Raw genomic sequence first — 15,143 nt, forward strand, 5'->3', positions numbered from 1 at the left:
AGACAATATTTGTGATCAAATACGTTGCCAGAATCTGAAAAAAGATGAACATTTTAAACACACACTGTGCTGGCATAAAATGAATAATAATAATTAATGATAATAATAATAATCATAATAATAATAATAATAATAATAATAATAACATCATTATTATTACAGGCTACATTCAGATTTACTCCAAACCAGTTTTCTTAAGAGCATTGTCTGTTAAAAGAAAGATGAACAATACTTGGCGTTAGCTTTAAAGTTCTCTTTAGAGTACAAGGTCAAACAATTAAAGACATCCACAATTTCTCATTTTTCACACTGAGGTCATTCTGTTCTTGGTACACGATGAGCCACAGTAACTGAAAATGCACAGTCTGGCTCGGTTTCAAGAAGTGACTCTACAAACATAATGAATTCCTGTAGTATGCACAGAGATGACAATTTACATATAGTGTCATTAAAATGGAACACAAAACTATGATGATGTGTCAAGTTAAAAGAAGCATTTCATTTGTAATGAGCAAAAAAAAAAATTTAATTTGTAATGCAAATTAAGCAGGTGCAAAGAAAATGCAGTTACTTGACAGTAATTCCATTATATCCTAGAGAAACCTTTTAAAAATGTATATCATTAGGTTCACACAAACTTTAAAAAAAAAAAAAACAGACACTGCTCATTGCGGTAAGTGAATAAAACCGCAAGTTTCTGAGATTTCTAGACTTCTGATGATAATAAGATAGCATGGCAAATCTGTTTCACACAATTATGATAACCAAAATGGGTTAATTTGTTAAACTGTTTTTCCTAAGGATAGAAGAAAAGTGTAACTTTTTTGTTGTTTTTTTTATTGTCGAAGATCTTTATATTGTCTGTACACACGAATCAAAAAAAAAATTCTGCAAGAAAAAAAAATCTGTACAAGGCAGAAAGCAAGACAGCAAATATTATGAACCATTTATTAAAGCAGTATAAAAGCTTGCTGCAGTTAGACATTAATATAACTACTGATATTCATTCTGAGCAGATGTAAATTAGACAAACTTTAGACAGATGTATGTTATATGAAAATGTTTGACATTAACAGAGATTATTACACCATGCCAGTAGATATATGTGTTGCTCTTGTGATGAATGAATGATTGAATGTGTTGTTATATGGCTTAGACATGATGGACAGGAGATTGGCGGTTGTTTGTGTGTGTCTGTGTGTGTGTCTGTGTGTGTGTGCGCATGTTAGCCACTGGGTCCCATCTGCACATCCCTCTGCTTGTGTTCAGCTAGCCACTGCATGATCTGTTGCTTGAGCTCTTCATTGGGTCTGATCTGGTCCATGGTGAGTGGACTGCGGTTGAAAGGGTCTGTCTGATCACTACAGGGGAAAAAGATGAGCTCAAGATAGACACCAGACTGAGAAGCGAACATTGGACGTTACATTGTACGTAAATGATTGTGTGGCTTGTAAACAGAATGTTGTTACACACCTAAGCAAGTGCCGGGCTATTGTTGAACGGTCAACTGTGACATTGGAAGAAGGAAGTAGCACAGGATCAAGCATCAAGGTTGACATGATGGGATCTAAAAATTCATCTGGAGCATCTGAATAAGTCTCCTCTTCCTGCTGATGTCGATCTGCCAAAGACTTTGAAATACAAAGGCTTTAAGCATTTCAATATTAAAGGCAGGGTCTCCGATTTTTGAAAGCCAATGTCGACATTTGAAATCTCCAAAACAAACACACCCCTAACCCAAATGGGTCCCACCCCTGTATTGATAGCTCCGCCCACACATACATACGTAACCCAGGCAACTAATGGAAAGAAATGTGTCTTTATCATAGCTGAAGGGAAGAACAATACGATTGCAGATAAACAAACAAGCAAAAATGACACAAACATAATCATGCAAAGGACGGCAATATTAGTTCTGTGAAACAAAGCAAAACCAACGTAAATATGAGCAACTTCCCGCTCCTTCAGTTCTCTCCAGCGCTGGAAAGGAGAGGTCCTGCTTTTTGCCTTATCGTAAGCCTTTCTTCGCTTTCTTTCTTTGTTTTTATCCTCCATGCCGCTTTCTGCTAATGTCACACATGCGCACTGAACACTCTCTCCGCCGCATATTGACAAGACCCGCCCCTTTCTGCTCATTGGCTACACGTTTGTTTTGATTTTTGTTTTGATTTTTGTTTATTATTCGGCCCGACTCAGTTTTCTGAAGCATTTCTCAAAAATCAGAGACCCTGCCTTTAAGGAAAGCAATTATAATAACAGCTTGGTGACCAATAAATAATGTATCAAACCTTTATTTTATCTGCCAGGAGGCTGAATGCCACTATAATATCCCCAGGTTTGTTGATCTTCTTCAGGACTCGAACGGTTTGACAGAAAAGGGTGGGGGAATACGACCTCCCATCCTTTGGGACAGTGGCACAGAAGTTTTCCTCGTCTCTGTGCCAAAAACACCTTTAGTTTAGTTTAAACCCATGATGATGTTGCTGGAAATATGCACATGTTAAACATGAATAAAAAACTCTACCCTAGGTTTAGGTAAATAGTACAGATGTCCGACACTAGCTGCTGAGGCTTGAAGTCGAATTCGCTGAAGTCTTTCACTTTAAGAGCTCCCATCTTGGGCCCCACCAAGTGTTGCAAAAAGTAATTGAGCATGGAGATGATTCTTTCAGCGAGGAAAGGATGAACAAAGATGCCTTTGATTTCTGAGTAATATAAAAATAAATACGATTATGTTTCAGATATATGAAATCATAATATTTCAGGGTCTTTAAAGACACAAAAACACTACCATATATCTTACCAGATGTCAGAAAAGCCAGAGTGCCAATTGTCTCATTTGACATGATATTGTGGAAACGAGCCAGCTGTCCGAACATTTGCAGGCTGGACTCCTTCTCTCGTCGGGCATCAGGGGCCAGACTTTCCCAATCACCACGGTCCCTCTCAATCTGGATGAGCTTGATTTTACTCAGGTACTAAAGTGATAAACAACAAAGAGAACTACTTTGAGGATATGGTTCAAATAAATCTTAAATCATTCAAGAATCATTTATATTAATATCAATATATCTGAGCAGCACTACATATACAGTTGTGTTCAAAATGATTCAACCCCCACTGAAATTGATTGTTTTGGTCGGTTTGACATTGATTATGATCATTCAGTCATCCTGCTTACAATTAAATCAAAGAGGCACATGTAGGTCAGACAAATATAACATAACATTTATAATGAAATAACCACAAATGTCTTTTCTGAGCTCACATCATTATCAGTTTTATTCAACCCCCAAGTGACATTCAATCTTAGTACTTAGTACAACATCCTTTTACAGTTATAACAGCTTTTAAACGTGAAGCATAGCTTGACACAAGTGTCTTGCAGCGATCTACGGGTATTTTCGCCCATTCATCATGGGCAAAAGCCTCCAGTTCAGTCACATTCTTAGGCTTGCGCACTGCAACTGCTTTCTTTAAGTCCCACCAGAGGTTCTCAATCGGATTTAAGTCTGGTGACTGCGATGGCCACTTCAAAATGTTCCAGCCTTTAATCTGCAACCATGCTCTAGTGGACTTGGAGGTATGCTTGGGATCATTGTCCTGTTGAAAGGTCCAACGTCTTCCAAGCCTCAGGTTTGTGACGGACTGCATCACATTGTCATCCAATATCTTCTGGTACTGAAGAGAATTCATGGTACCTTGCACACGCTGAAGCTTCCCAGTACCTGCAGAAGCAAAACAGCCCCAAAGCATGATTGACCCCCCGCCATGCTTCACAGTAGGCAAGGTGTTCTTTTCTTCATAGGCCTTGTTCTTCCTCCTCCAAACATAGCGTTGATCCATGGGCCCAAACAGTTCTAATTTTGTTTCATCAGTCCACAGAACACTATCCCAAAACTTCTGTGGTTTGTCCACATGACTTTTGGCATACTGCAGTCGACTCTTCTTATTCTTTGGGGACAGCAAGGGGGTGCGCCTGGGAGTTCTGGCATGGAGGCCTTCATTACGCAGGGTGCGCCGTATTGTCTGAGCAGAAACTTCAGTACCCACATCTGACAAATCTTTTCTCAGTTCCTCAGCAGTCACACAGGGACTTTTCTCCACTCTACGCTTCAGGTAGCGCACAGCAGTCGAAGTCAGCATCTTCTTTCTGCCACGACCAGGTAGCGTTTCAACAGTGCCCTTTGCCTTGAATTTGCGAATGATGCTTCCTATGGTGTCTCTTGGTATGTTTAACATCTTTGCAATCTTCTTATAGCCATTGCCCTTCCTGTGAAGAGTAATCACCTGTTCTCTTGTCTTCCTGGACCATTCTCTTGACCTCACCATGTTTGTAACCACACCAGTAAATGTCTAGAAGGAGCTGAGTATCACAGTCATTTTAAAGCTGCCTAATTGGTGCTTATTAGGCTTTATTGCTGCTCCCTGATATCCACAGGTGTTTTCAATACCTGATTGAAAACACTTCATTGAACCTCTGTTCTTCAGAGTGGTAGTCTTTAAGGGGTTGAATAATTATGTCAATGAAGAATTCACAAAAGAAACATTTACTACTGTATTACAAAACTAATTGATGTCATTTTAGTTGCATATGGTTCTTTAAGAAGTCCTTGTAGGATTTCATTCTGAATACAATTACAAATGTACACTAAATTCCCTAAAACCATTTACAGCATTGGGGGTTGAATAATTTTGAACACAACTGTAAGCAGCACTATAAATAATATATCATTACAAGCACATACCTGTATGGCTTCATCTAGTAAGAAAATGGCATCATTCATAAGCAGATTAAGAAACCTCAAAAAGAGTGGCGGATTCATGGCCTCTAGATTTTCAGATGCAAAATCTGCCAATTGCTAAAAAAAAACACACACAACAAAGAAAACGACAAAGTGTGAGTTTCATTTTTTTAACTTGAGATTTGCAACTCAAAAAAAAAAAAGTACTGAATTTTGCTACCCCTTATTCATTCACCTTAATACTCTCTCTATAACTCTTCTCTCCCCACATGTACTTCAGAATGGGGTACATGGGCCTTCTGTAATTAAACTTTTGTTCAAACTGGTGTGGATCACCTGAAGATATAGATATATATGTAAAGAGTACATAAGTAATTACAAATGACATGGAACACGTAAACCATTACTAACGTGAAAAATAGGAGATTCTTTGAAGCTCACCAGTAAACTCAATGTCTACAAACACAGTAATGAGAGCCTCGGCTAGACGAGGCGCATGGCAGTAAGAGGAGAATGCCCTCTGTCGCCGGAACATAATGATCTGGGGAGCACCGGGTGACACAGAATCCATGTGTGGCATCACTGCCTCCAGAACCTCTGCTAGTTTTGCCCTCAAATGAGGATTTTTCATTCTGTAATTAAGTGAATAGTTACATAAAAAAAAAAGAATACATATAAAAAGTGCATAACAATTGAGAATGCAGACAATGTAAAAGAAAATGGTTACTACACCTCTCTACATTTCCCATGTAAACCGTGATGAAATTGAGGACGTGCTCCAAGTTTTCTTCAGAGGACTCCAGGACGTCGTCTGCAAAGCGCCGAAGGAATATGAAGAGATCGCCCATGTTCTCTGCAAAAAACTCTGCAAAACCACATGCGCCCAGTATATTTTGGTGAATTATTAATATGATTAGTTTGCATTTCAGCAATCTAATCATCTCTAATAGAGATTTGTGAACACATAGAGGACTGTATCACCTGGCACATAGCAGATCAGGCTGTTCTGTAGTGGAGGCAGAGGGAAGGACAAGGGAATGTGTTCAAGGCCCTTGTTTCCCAAACCGAGTTGTACAAGAAGAGAAGCACAGGAGGCCTGCAGATTGAGGCAGTTCTGAAGCATGGAAGGCTGAGTGGCAGCAGCCTTGGTGGACAGGTAAACAGTCATGAGACGCTCAAATTGCTCCCTTAGCTGCTCTGCCATCGGCCCTCCGTTGAGCTGTGCCTCCCGCCAAGTACCCTGCAGCCGATGCAGCGACTGATTCATTTTCACCATCTGATCATGCAGTCTGTACAGAGAAATTTACATTAGTGTTTGTCTTGGATCTCTACAATGCATTGCAATAACAGACTACGGGCTTCATTTATAATACAGTAGTGTTACACACTTGTAGTGAGAAGCACCTGAATTTGTACACATTGATATACAGGCTTAAGCTTTGTGCACACTGGAAGAGACAGGATATTAATCAGAAATGATAGTTATGGTGCAGACCAGTTAGTATCTATGGAATATGAGATGTTATGAGTTATATGGAGTTATGAATTGAATTAAATTGCACTATAAGGTATAGCAGGTAAATCTAGCCTAGCTTATTACATTGACAAATAATGGTGTAATCCATGTTATATAACAGTTAGCTTACTAAGTTGATTGGTGGAGCAGCTTTCCAAAAATGATGATGCGTATTTATTTTTATGTAAAATATTAACGCCCAATTATAGATACTAATTTCACCAGACACCCCTTTAACGGGAATGTACGTACATAGCAATGATTACGAGCGAGCCAAATAGTTGGCATACTAATAAAGTGAGTGTAGCATCTTCTGGATCTATTTCTCAAACAGAGCAAAACTTAACAGGACAAATGGATTTATGGACAAATGGACAAATTCAGCTTTTGTGTTACATTTGACAATATTTGACACTTAACATAAAGGATCATCCAGAAAATAAGCTCAAGCATGTGTGTAACTTGACGCTGAAAAGATGCAAGCTTTATACTTGGAAATTTTGAATGTGTCCTTATGGACGTAAATAGCATTTGTTTGGGAGATTGTAGGTAACAAAGCAGAAATGACCTGTGGAAGCCCAGGTGCAGGGTGAGCTGAGTGAATACCAGGTTTTCTGTGAGAAGGCTGTATGTTTGGGGAAATTCGACTGTTTGCTGCGGTGGAACAGGAATCAGACATGTCTCTTTGTCAAGCCCTGGAGAAGGAAGCACGCTATTTGACCTATTTAACCTTTAAAATTTGATAAGAAATGAATGAGTGACTCAGAAAAGGAAGGCAGGTATCGTACCTTTAGCATGAACGTTCCTATTGCGCCTTTCTTCCTCACTCAAGTCTGTAAGAGCACAGTATGTGGGATTAAATGTAAGGAGCTTTGAAGAGTGAGGGCGACAGAAGGGCTGGCAGAGTTTGAGAAGTGCAGCGCCTAGATTTAGGAAGAATGCATCCGAAGCATACATCTGGAAGAAGATCTCAGGCATCTGGTTGGCCCAGATTTTGGCACGGCCCATGTTGGCCTGCAGGCAGTTGCCCAGCCACGAGAGCAGAAGGTGACGAGTCTCCGCCGATTGCTGCAGCAGATTCTTCAGGATCTGCTGCAACTTGTCAGAAAATTGTCCCATGAACTGATATAGGAAACAGAGAAAACACAGGAATTAAATGGTCCTGATTTCTATACTCAAACACTCTCACAAGAGCTTAAAGACAAGCAACAGTTTGCCACCTGGTGGATATTAGATTCCTGAATCTTCATTTCCTGCGGGCTGGAGCGGGAGGGGTTGAGGAAAAAACCATGGTTTTCCACCACCCCTGGGGTTTTCAGCAGACAAGATATATTTAAAACAGTGCCCAGAAGAGTCTTCTGATACTGAAGTCCATTAGTAGGATCTTTGGGATGAATGTGTTCCACCAAAACCTACAAAGAGGTTAAATTAGAATATGCTTTATACTGTATGTCCTCTGTGTTTCTCTATTAGTACTGGCACTAAATGAAACCAAGCTCAAACCTTTGCTATGTCTTTTTGCCGACTAAAGTAAACTAGAATGTCCAAGTAGGAGTAAAGCAGCAGATGGCAGAGGTCTAAGTCTTTCACACGACTCTGGAAAATTTCAAATACTGGCACCATAACCTCCATAAACGTGCGCACTTCTTGGTCAGTCAAAAGGCCAGCAATAACTTCCTCGAAAAATTCCACTACCTCCTCCATCTCTGCAAACATTAAAATAAACAAAAAATAAAATATATTACACACACACACACATATATATATACACACACACATACATACACACATATATGTATATATATTTTGAGGACGTTTTGTACACGCACATGCACACACACACAGACACACACATATACATACATATATGTTCATATATGTATACATATGAGTTTGGGTTTTTTTTTGCAGATGTTTGGTATACACACACAGCCACACACAGACACACACACACAGACACACACACACATATACACGGGCTTACGGGCTCTGTTAACTGCCTCCAGAAGCAGATCCAGTAGTTGTTCATACACATTCTGGCTGGTGTAGATCTCAGGAGTAAGTAGCACTGTGCAAGCATTGGACACTGTCAGGTTCTTACAGCGCACAGCATAGGATAGCAGCTTCTCTGGTACTTTAGTGACCTGTTGTAAAAATAAACCCTTGAAATGACAGATCATACCAGTGCAAGCTCTAGTTAATTCTATGGACTGACTACACCTTAAAATTTGTCGGCAAAAAAGCTCAAGAAATACAACAAATTAACACCAGAATTGCTAAACACATATTTAAACACAGACATGTCAGAATATAAACATTTTAGAAACATGAAATGTTTAGAAACCTTAGAGATTACTTTCTGGCTATATATGAATTAATCTTAAGTAGTTTTTTTTGCAGTGATGGAATCCATTAACCCCCCCAAGTCGCTCATGAGACACAAGCAAGCCATATTATCAAACTGATTATCAGACCAGTGAGGGTAAATAAATAAAAATAAATAAATAAAACAAAACCCACATGAGAATCTGTAAAAACCTGTGAATCCCTCTAGCCCTGTAGCTCTCTGTGCAGGACATTTAAGCTCTTCAACTCCAACCTCAACAAACCTTGTTGTCATAGACCTTGATTTGTTTACAGGGAAACATGCTGATACATGAGGTAAAGATTCTCACAGATCCTCTCTTTGGAGATATTAAAGATATACACCCACAAAGTCTTGTGTCCTACAAAGTCAAATCTGTACCTTGCAGTGGTAGAGGGTGAAGTTCAGCTATAGTGGCTATCGTTGATGCTGTTGAAGGTTTTCAGACTAGATTACATCCATCACAGCACAGTTTTTGAAAAATGCCCTCTAATTCAGAAAATGACTCACAGACAAAGGATTGAATTTTTGAAGAACCATGGAATTTGCTTTGCCTGTTTGAAAATTGGACATCTTAGCAAAGGTTGTACAAGTCGGCATATTTGTGGTGTCTGTAGTCAGAAGCATCCTACTATATTGCATATCTCAGCTAAGAGTAAACCCTTTGAGGAGAAACAATTGAGTAATGCTCTTGTTACTTTGCAGACCTATGCTCATACTGGGGCCGGAGAACAAGATTGTTCATTGTCCATTATGCCAGTTCAGGTCAAGTCTAAGTTTGGAGACTTTACAGTAACAACATATGCTTTCTTGGATCCAGGGAATACAGCCACTTTTTGTACTGAAGGGCTTATGCGGAAGCTGAAGATGAGTGGAACAAGAAGGTGCATATTGCTTCGAACGATGGGACACGAAAATGTGGTAAACACATCTGTGCTCACTGGACTGGAGATATCAGGATTGTCTGAGGATAAAATTCATGGATTTGCCAGAAGTCTTTACTCAGAAGACAATACCTGTAAGTAAAAATAATGTGGTTAATCAAGAAGAGTTAAAGAAATGGACATATTTGGATGATGTCAAGATTCCCAAACTGGATGCTGAAGTTGAATTGCTAATTGGCACAAATGTTCCAAAGCTCTTGGAACCATGGGAAATCGTCAATAGTGAAGGTCAAGGACCCTATGCCATCAAGACCCTATTGGGGTGGGTCATAAACAGTTTTGTAAAGGGAGCAGATGATGGACGGAAGACTGGCTTTCAAATGGTCACTGCTAATAGGATTTCTGTTACCAAGCTAGAAGAGTTACTAATTGCTCAGTACAATCACGATTTCAGTGAGAAATCTTCAGATGATGATCTCAAAATATCAGGATCAAAGGTTTATGGAGATAACGGATCAGTCAATTAGCACTAAAAATGGTCACTACTGTATTGACTTACCCTTCAGGAAGGATGATGACATCATGCCTAATAATAGGTGCCTTGTTGAACAACATCTAATGAACTTGAAAAGGAAGTTCAGTAGGAACCAGGAGTTTTCAAACGAGTTATGGATAAGGGGTATGCTGAAGCAGTACCACAAGATCAGTTACTTCGGAATGATGGTAAAGTGTAGTATATCCCACATCATGGGGTATACCATCCTAAAAAGAAGACTATTAGAGTTGTGTTTGATTGTAGTGCAGTTTATAAAGGAGTGTCCTTAAATTCACAATTACTACAAGGCCCAAATCTCACCAACACATTATTGGGTGTTTTGACCAGGCTCAGACGAGAGCATGTGACTTTGATGACAGACATTCAAGCCATGTTTCACCAAGTGGGTCAAATGTGTCACAGAAGAATGTGGATTCGTTTTCTATGGTGGCCCAATGGTGATACTACGCAAAACTTCACAGAATACAGAATGAAAGTGCATCTGTTTGGAGCTATTTCATCACCGAGCTGTTGCAATTTTGCTCTGCGAAAACTTGCTGAAGATTACAGAGATTGCTTTCCAAACAAAGTCTTGAATATGATCCTGCATAACTTTTATGTGGATGACGGTTTAACATCTGTTTCCACTGAATAGGAAGCACTTCACATGGTTAAAGACTTAACTGCAGTCTGTTCTAAAGGAGGATTCCAGCTATCCAAATGGATGTGTAATAGCCGTAAGGTATTAGCAAGTATTCCAGAAGAACGCCTGTCAAATTCAACTAAAGATCTCAACCTGGATAAAGATGATCTACCTGTAGAAAGAGCACTTGGGTTACACTGGTGTGTGGAATCTGATGCATTCATGTTTAAGATTGCCACAAGTGAAAGACCACTAATACTGCCTTCTAAGTTGTTGTTACAGGAATTGTGTAAACGAAACATTGGATGGGATACTGAAATGCCACAGTCCCTATCATGTCAGTGGTCAGAGTGGCTGCAACATCTCAATAAGGTAGCTATGGTGAAGGTGGACAGATGTATCAAGCCAAAGGAGTTTGGAAAGCTCAAGTTGGCTCAATTGCATCACTTTTCAGATGCAAGTGAATGTGGTTATGGAACAGTCTCTTACTTGCGTCTTGAAGATGAAAACAGAAAGGTGAGACTTTCTTTTATGCTTGGAAAATCTAGAGTCGCTCCACTGAGGCAGATAACAATACCCTGACTTGAACTAGCAGCTGCTGTTTTAGCAGTCAGAATCGACAAAATGCTCACAAAGGAACTTCAACTGAATCTGGCCAAGTCAGTGTTTTGGATGGATAGCCAAACTGTATTGAAATACATTGCCAATGATGCCAAGAGGTTTCATACATTTGTGGCAAATAGATTGTCAGTCATCAGGGATGCAACAGATGTTGTACAATGGAGACATATTGGAACAAAATTAAATCCTGCTGATGATGCCTCTAGAGGCATGTCCATTGAAAACTTCTTGAAAGCCAGCAGATGGGTTCAGACTTTCTATTGGAATCCTCAGAGGAATGGCCTCAATCCTGGTTTGACCGAGGCTTAAAGGATGATCCAGAGGTTAAAAAGGACATAGTGGTAATAGCTGCCATTTTAAAATGTTCGGACAGTGCTACTCATCAACTTTTGAATTATTTTTCTATTGGACAAAATTGAAAACTACAGTGGCATGGGTTTTAAAGTTCAAAGATGTGCTTTTGAAACTCAAGCAACACAGAATGTTTATTCAGTCCATCTGCTGTGCCACAATACATTTACATGTACTTGCAGTCAGCTGTAATACTTTGTCCACATCTAGACTGTGGTCCACTGGGCCCCTGCTCTAGTGGTTTAGCTGATAGCTTAAGAGTCATTTATCTCAAATACAAGGTTTACAGTTTACATTATAGATAATGTAAGAACACAGCCACATTAAATATGGCTTAAAATGTGATAAAAGAAATAAAACAAACACTGACAGTCAAAGAAAATTGGTAGGAACAGAATGGGGACCTCAAAAGACATATAGACATATGCAAAGGTTCATGACATTTTTTTATAACCTTTGTTTCTTAGGGTGTTTTCACATATAATTCGTTTTAAAAGAACCAAACCCAGTTCACTTAAAGTGAATCAGAAAAGGAACTAGCCGAATGGGACCTCAGTCCGTTTGGTCTTCACAATATAGTGGACTCAAAAGAGAACCCAGTTCTCTTTTTGGTCCTCTTTAGTATTGAAGTGATCTCAGACCCTTTCGTGTTCACCTCAACTTCATAAGAACTCAGAACTCTGTGCAGCAATGGATTTTGGGTATTCAAAATTGCCTCTTTACAAGTTGTCATCACATGGCTGTGGTGAGAATAGTTGGCTTTTAATGCCATCCTCTTTCCAAATATCAATAAGTGCACAGCTTTCTTCATAAGACCACACGACTCCGCGACCTGCCATGGCGAAAAGTTTTGTGTTTTCAGCAGTCACAGTGACAGAACACGGCTGCAGGTATGGCAAGCGTCCAGGGACATTTGGCAAAACGAAACGCAAAGCGGACCGGGACCTCATTGCTTTCACATGTCACACACAAATCGAACCACAAACGAACCCACAAACGAACCCATAGTAATTAGGTACAGCAGAACTGTACTGATTGCTTCTGGGTCCTTTTAAGGGGTATCAGATCACATGGTTTGTTCACATATACACACTGTACCGCTCCGAGAGCGTTTGGAGGGCTCAAACGAACTAGGTGTGAAAACACCCTTATATTTATGCTTCTTCTCTATTATTACTATGCACCAACACACCAAGACAAATTCCTGTACATGTAAACCCTACATTACCTGGCAACAAACATGATTTAAAATTTTGATTTTAAAGTAGACTTTATTAGGCATTTACATTGATCTGAATCGATATCCAATCAATGTCACATACCTCTTCCTTAGCTCTCTGGTAGCAGGCATACAGGTATGGTATGGCTAGTTTCTCCCCAGCATCACGATCTGCTGACAGGTTTGCGACACTGCATGAAGTCATGTAGATTAGGTGGTTACCCGGTTCCGGTAAAAGAAGTCTGCTGAAAATGGCCTGAGTGTGGTGACATGGACACATTAGTCTCTTGTCCAAAAACACCAGCAATAATGTTTGAAATGCTCAATTTTCTTTCAGACTGATTATGTTCTGCTCATCACCTGCTCTATCGTGTCCATGTCAAGCCAGTCCTGGCCATCGAGATCAGCTGCCATCTCTCCAAGGTAGACACAGCGCAGGGGGATGCCATTATCACTTCTAAGACTAGGGTCACCTGAAGCCCATGAAAATAAGAAGTGAATCATAAGTATCAGTTGATTTGTAGTGGTGTGCAGAAACTGAAATTGACTTGGCTAATGAGTGAGACTGGAACTCAAAATTGGGACAAAAGCTAAGCTGGGAAAGTCAAGGACAGGACTGAGACGAATAACAGAAAGTAGTGACGTCCTTTGCCTAAGTTCTAGAAAGGAGCATTACTCAGAAACATTTTAAGTGACCTCATCAAAGGAGTTAAAAGAAATGAAGTCATTTGGCTTACAGTCTATGACTCATGTCTCAAGTGTCAGCAAATGACTTAAAACACAAAAAGGCACCAAGTGGAACTGAGATCATTAACTAACATGAGGTCATGGACAAACCATTAAAGCACTCACTGTTGTCCAACGTGATAAGGAAGATTCTCTGGATCATGTGATTGATATTGAGCTGTTCACAGAGTTCCTGTCGTGACCGGAAAGAGCGGCTGATCTCGGCCACTGAGTCATCGTTGTCCCCGTTACTGTCTGACACAGAGTTTTCAGACTCAGACTGGCTCTCTCCAGACTCTTCCGCTGTAAGGATCAACACACGTAACATTACACAATGTGAATAATTATGTATTTATAGATTTATAGACTGATTTTATAGATATATTTTTGCCATTTATTTGGAAAATATGACTGATAGTGCAAAGTATTTTTTTAAAGGATAGTGGTCACATGAAGTCATTATTTATCACATAGTTGTCTTTTTAATTATTAGAGTATAGCACAACCATATCAATCAAAGCAACAAGCCATACCTGCTGTCAGCCTTTTTAAAACCTAATAACTGAAATTACCTAAAGAACCCCGATCAAAAGTTTACATATCCTTAAATGTTTGTCCACATTATAAACACACAGGTTGACACACAGAGGTTTAATTGGCTATTAAAGGGAAGTCTTTACAGCTGTGACTCATTATAATTATTGTCTGTGCATAAATAGTCAGTGAGTTTCTCAGCTCATGAGGTGATGCACTGTCTTGGCCAGATAGTGCACCATGGGGAAGACAAAAGAACTGCCAATGGACCTGTGTAATAAGGTAGTTGAACTTTATAAAGCAGGAAAAGGATAGAAAAAGAGATCTCTCATCACTTGAAAATGCCAGTCAGTACTGCTCAAACACTGATAAAGAGGTGGAAAATAAGAGGTTCTGTTGATACTAAGCCACGGTCAGGTAGACCAAGAAAGATTTCACAAATTACTACCAGAAGAATTGTTCGGGACGCAAAGAAAAACAACTTTGAGAGAAATACATTCTGCTCTGGAAAAAGTGGTGGTGGTGTTTCAAGGAGCACAATATGGAGGTACTTGAACACAAGTGACCTGCACGGTCAAGTTGCCAGAAGAAAACCATTACTGTGCGCATGCCACAAAAAGCAGCTAGACAATCCTCACAGCTTCTGGAGCCATTTGGAGTGATGAGAGCAAAATAAAACTTTATATTCACAACTATAAACACTATGTAGCACTATGTAAAGCCACTCATTGAGCCACTTTGGGGAGATCTCAAATGTGCAGTTTTTGCAAGACAACCAAAAGATGTGCAGGAACTGGAGGCATTTTGCCAAGAAGAATGGGCAGCTATAGGGATTATTTCCTTATTTTCTTTTTTGTTATGTTTTGTTTGATTGTGCCATTCTGTTATGCCTTACATATTAACTTAACTCCTATAAGAAATAAAATCACTTTACTTTTGCCTTGGTAGTACACATCTTGCAAATTAAAATGGTACACATCTTGCAAATTCTCCCAAGGTATGAA

At 39.6% G+C, this 15,143-nt stretch overlaps 1 protein-coding gene across 1 annotated transcript in view; it reads right to left on the minus strand.

The window, feature by feature from the left end:
• Positions 1-15,143, minus strand: part of ube4a (ubiquitination factor E4A (UFD2 homolog, yeast)) — a 21,152-nt gene continuing 6,009 nt past the window's right edge. The window contains exons 3-20 of the mRNA XM_060887591.1: positions 13,732-13,908; positions 13,240-13,352; positions 12,983-13,135; positions 8,246-8,405; positions 7,765-7,967; positions 7,482-7,673; positions 7,050-7,383; positions 6,830-6,956; positions 5,727-6,034; positions 5,478-5,610; positions 5,187-5,377; positions 4,981-5,081; positions 4,749-4,862; positions 2,804-2,978; positions 2,525-2,705; positions 2,289-2,436; positions 1,474-1,631; positions 1-1,361 (exon numbers count right to left, since the gene is read on the minus strand). Of these exons, the coding sequence (XP_060743574.1) occupies positions 1,226-1,361; positions 1,474-1,631; positions 2,289-2,436; positions 2,525-2,705; positions 2,804-2,978; positions 4,749-4,862; positions 4,981-5,081; positions 5,187-5,377; positions 5,478-5,610; positions 5,727-6,034; positions 6,830-6,956; positions 7,050-7,383; positions 7,482-7,673; positions 7,765-7,967; positions 8,246-8,405; positions 12,983-13,135; positions 13,240-13,352; positions 13,732-13,908 (3,104 nt within the window). The 3' untranslated portion in view covers positions 1-1,225. The remainder of the gene's footprint in view (positions 1,362-1,473; positions 1,632-2,288; positions 2,437-2,524; positions 2,706-2,803; positions 2,979-4,748; positions 4,863-4,980; positions 5,082-5,186; positions 5,378-5,477; positions 5,611-5,726; positions 6,035-6,829; positions 6,957-7,049; positions 7,384-7,481; positions 7,674-7,764; positions 7,968-8,245; positions 8,406-12,982; positions 13,136-13,239; positions 13,353-13,731; positions 13,909-15,143) is intronic.

This window comes from Tachysurus vachellii, chromosome 15, assembly GCF_030014155.1.
Source record: "Tachysurus vachellii isolate PV-2020 chromosome 15, HZAU_Pvac_v1, whole genome shotgun sequence".
Lineage (NCBI taxonomy): Eukaryota > Metazoa > Chordata > Actinopteri > Siluriformes > Bagridae > Tachysurus > Tachysurus vachellii.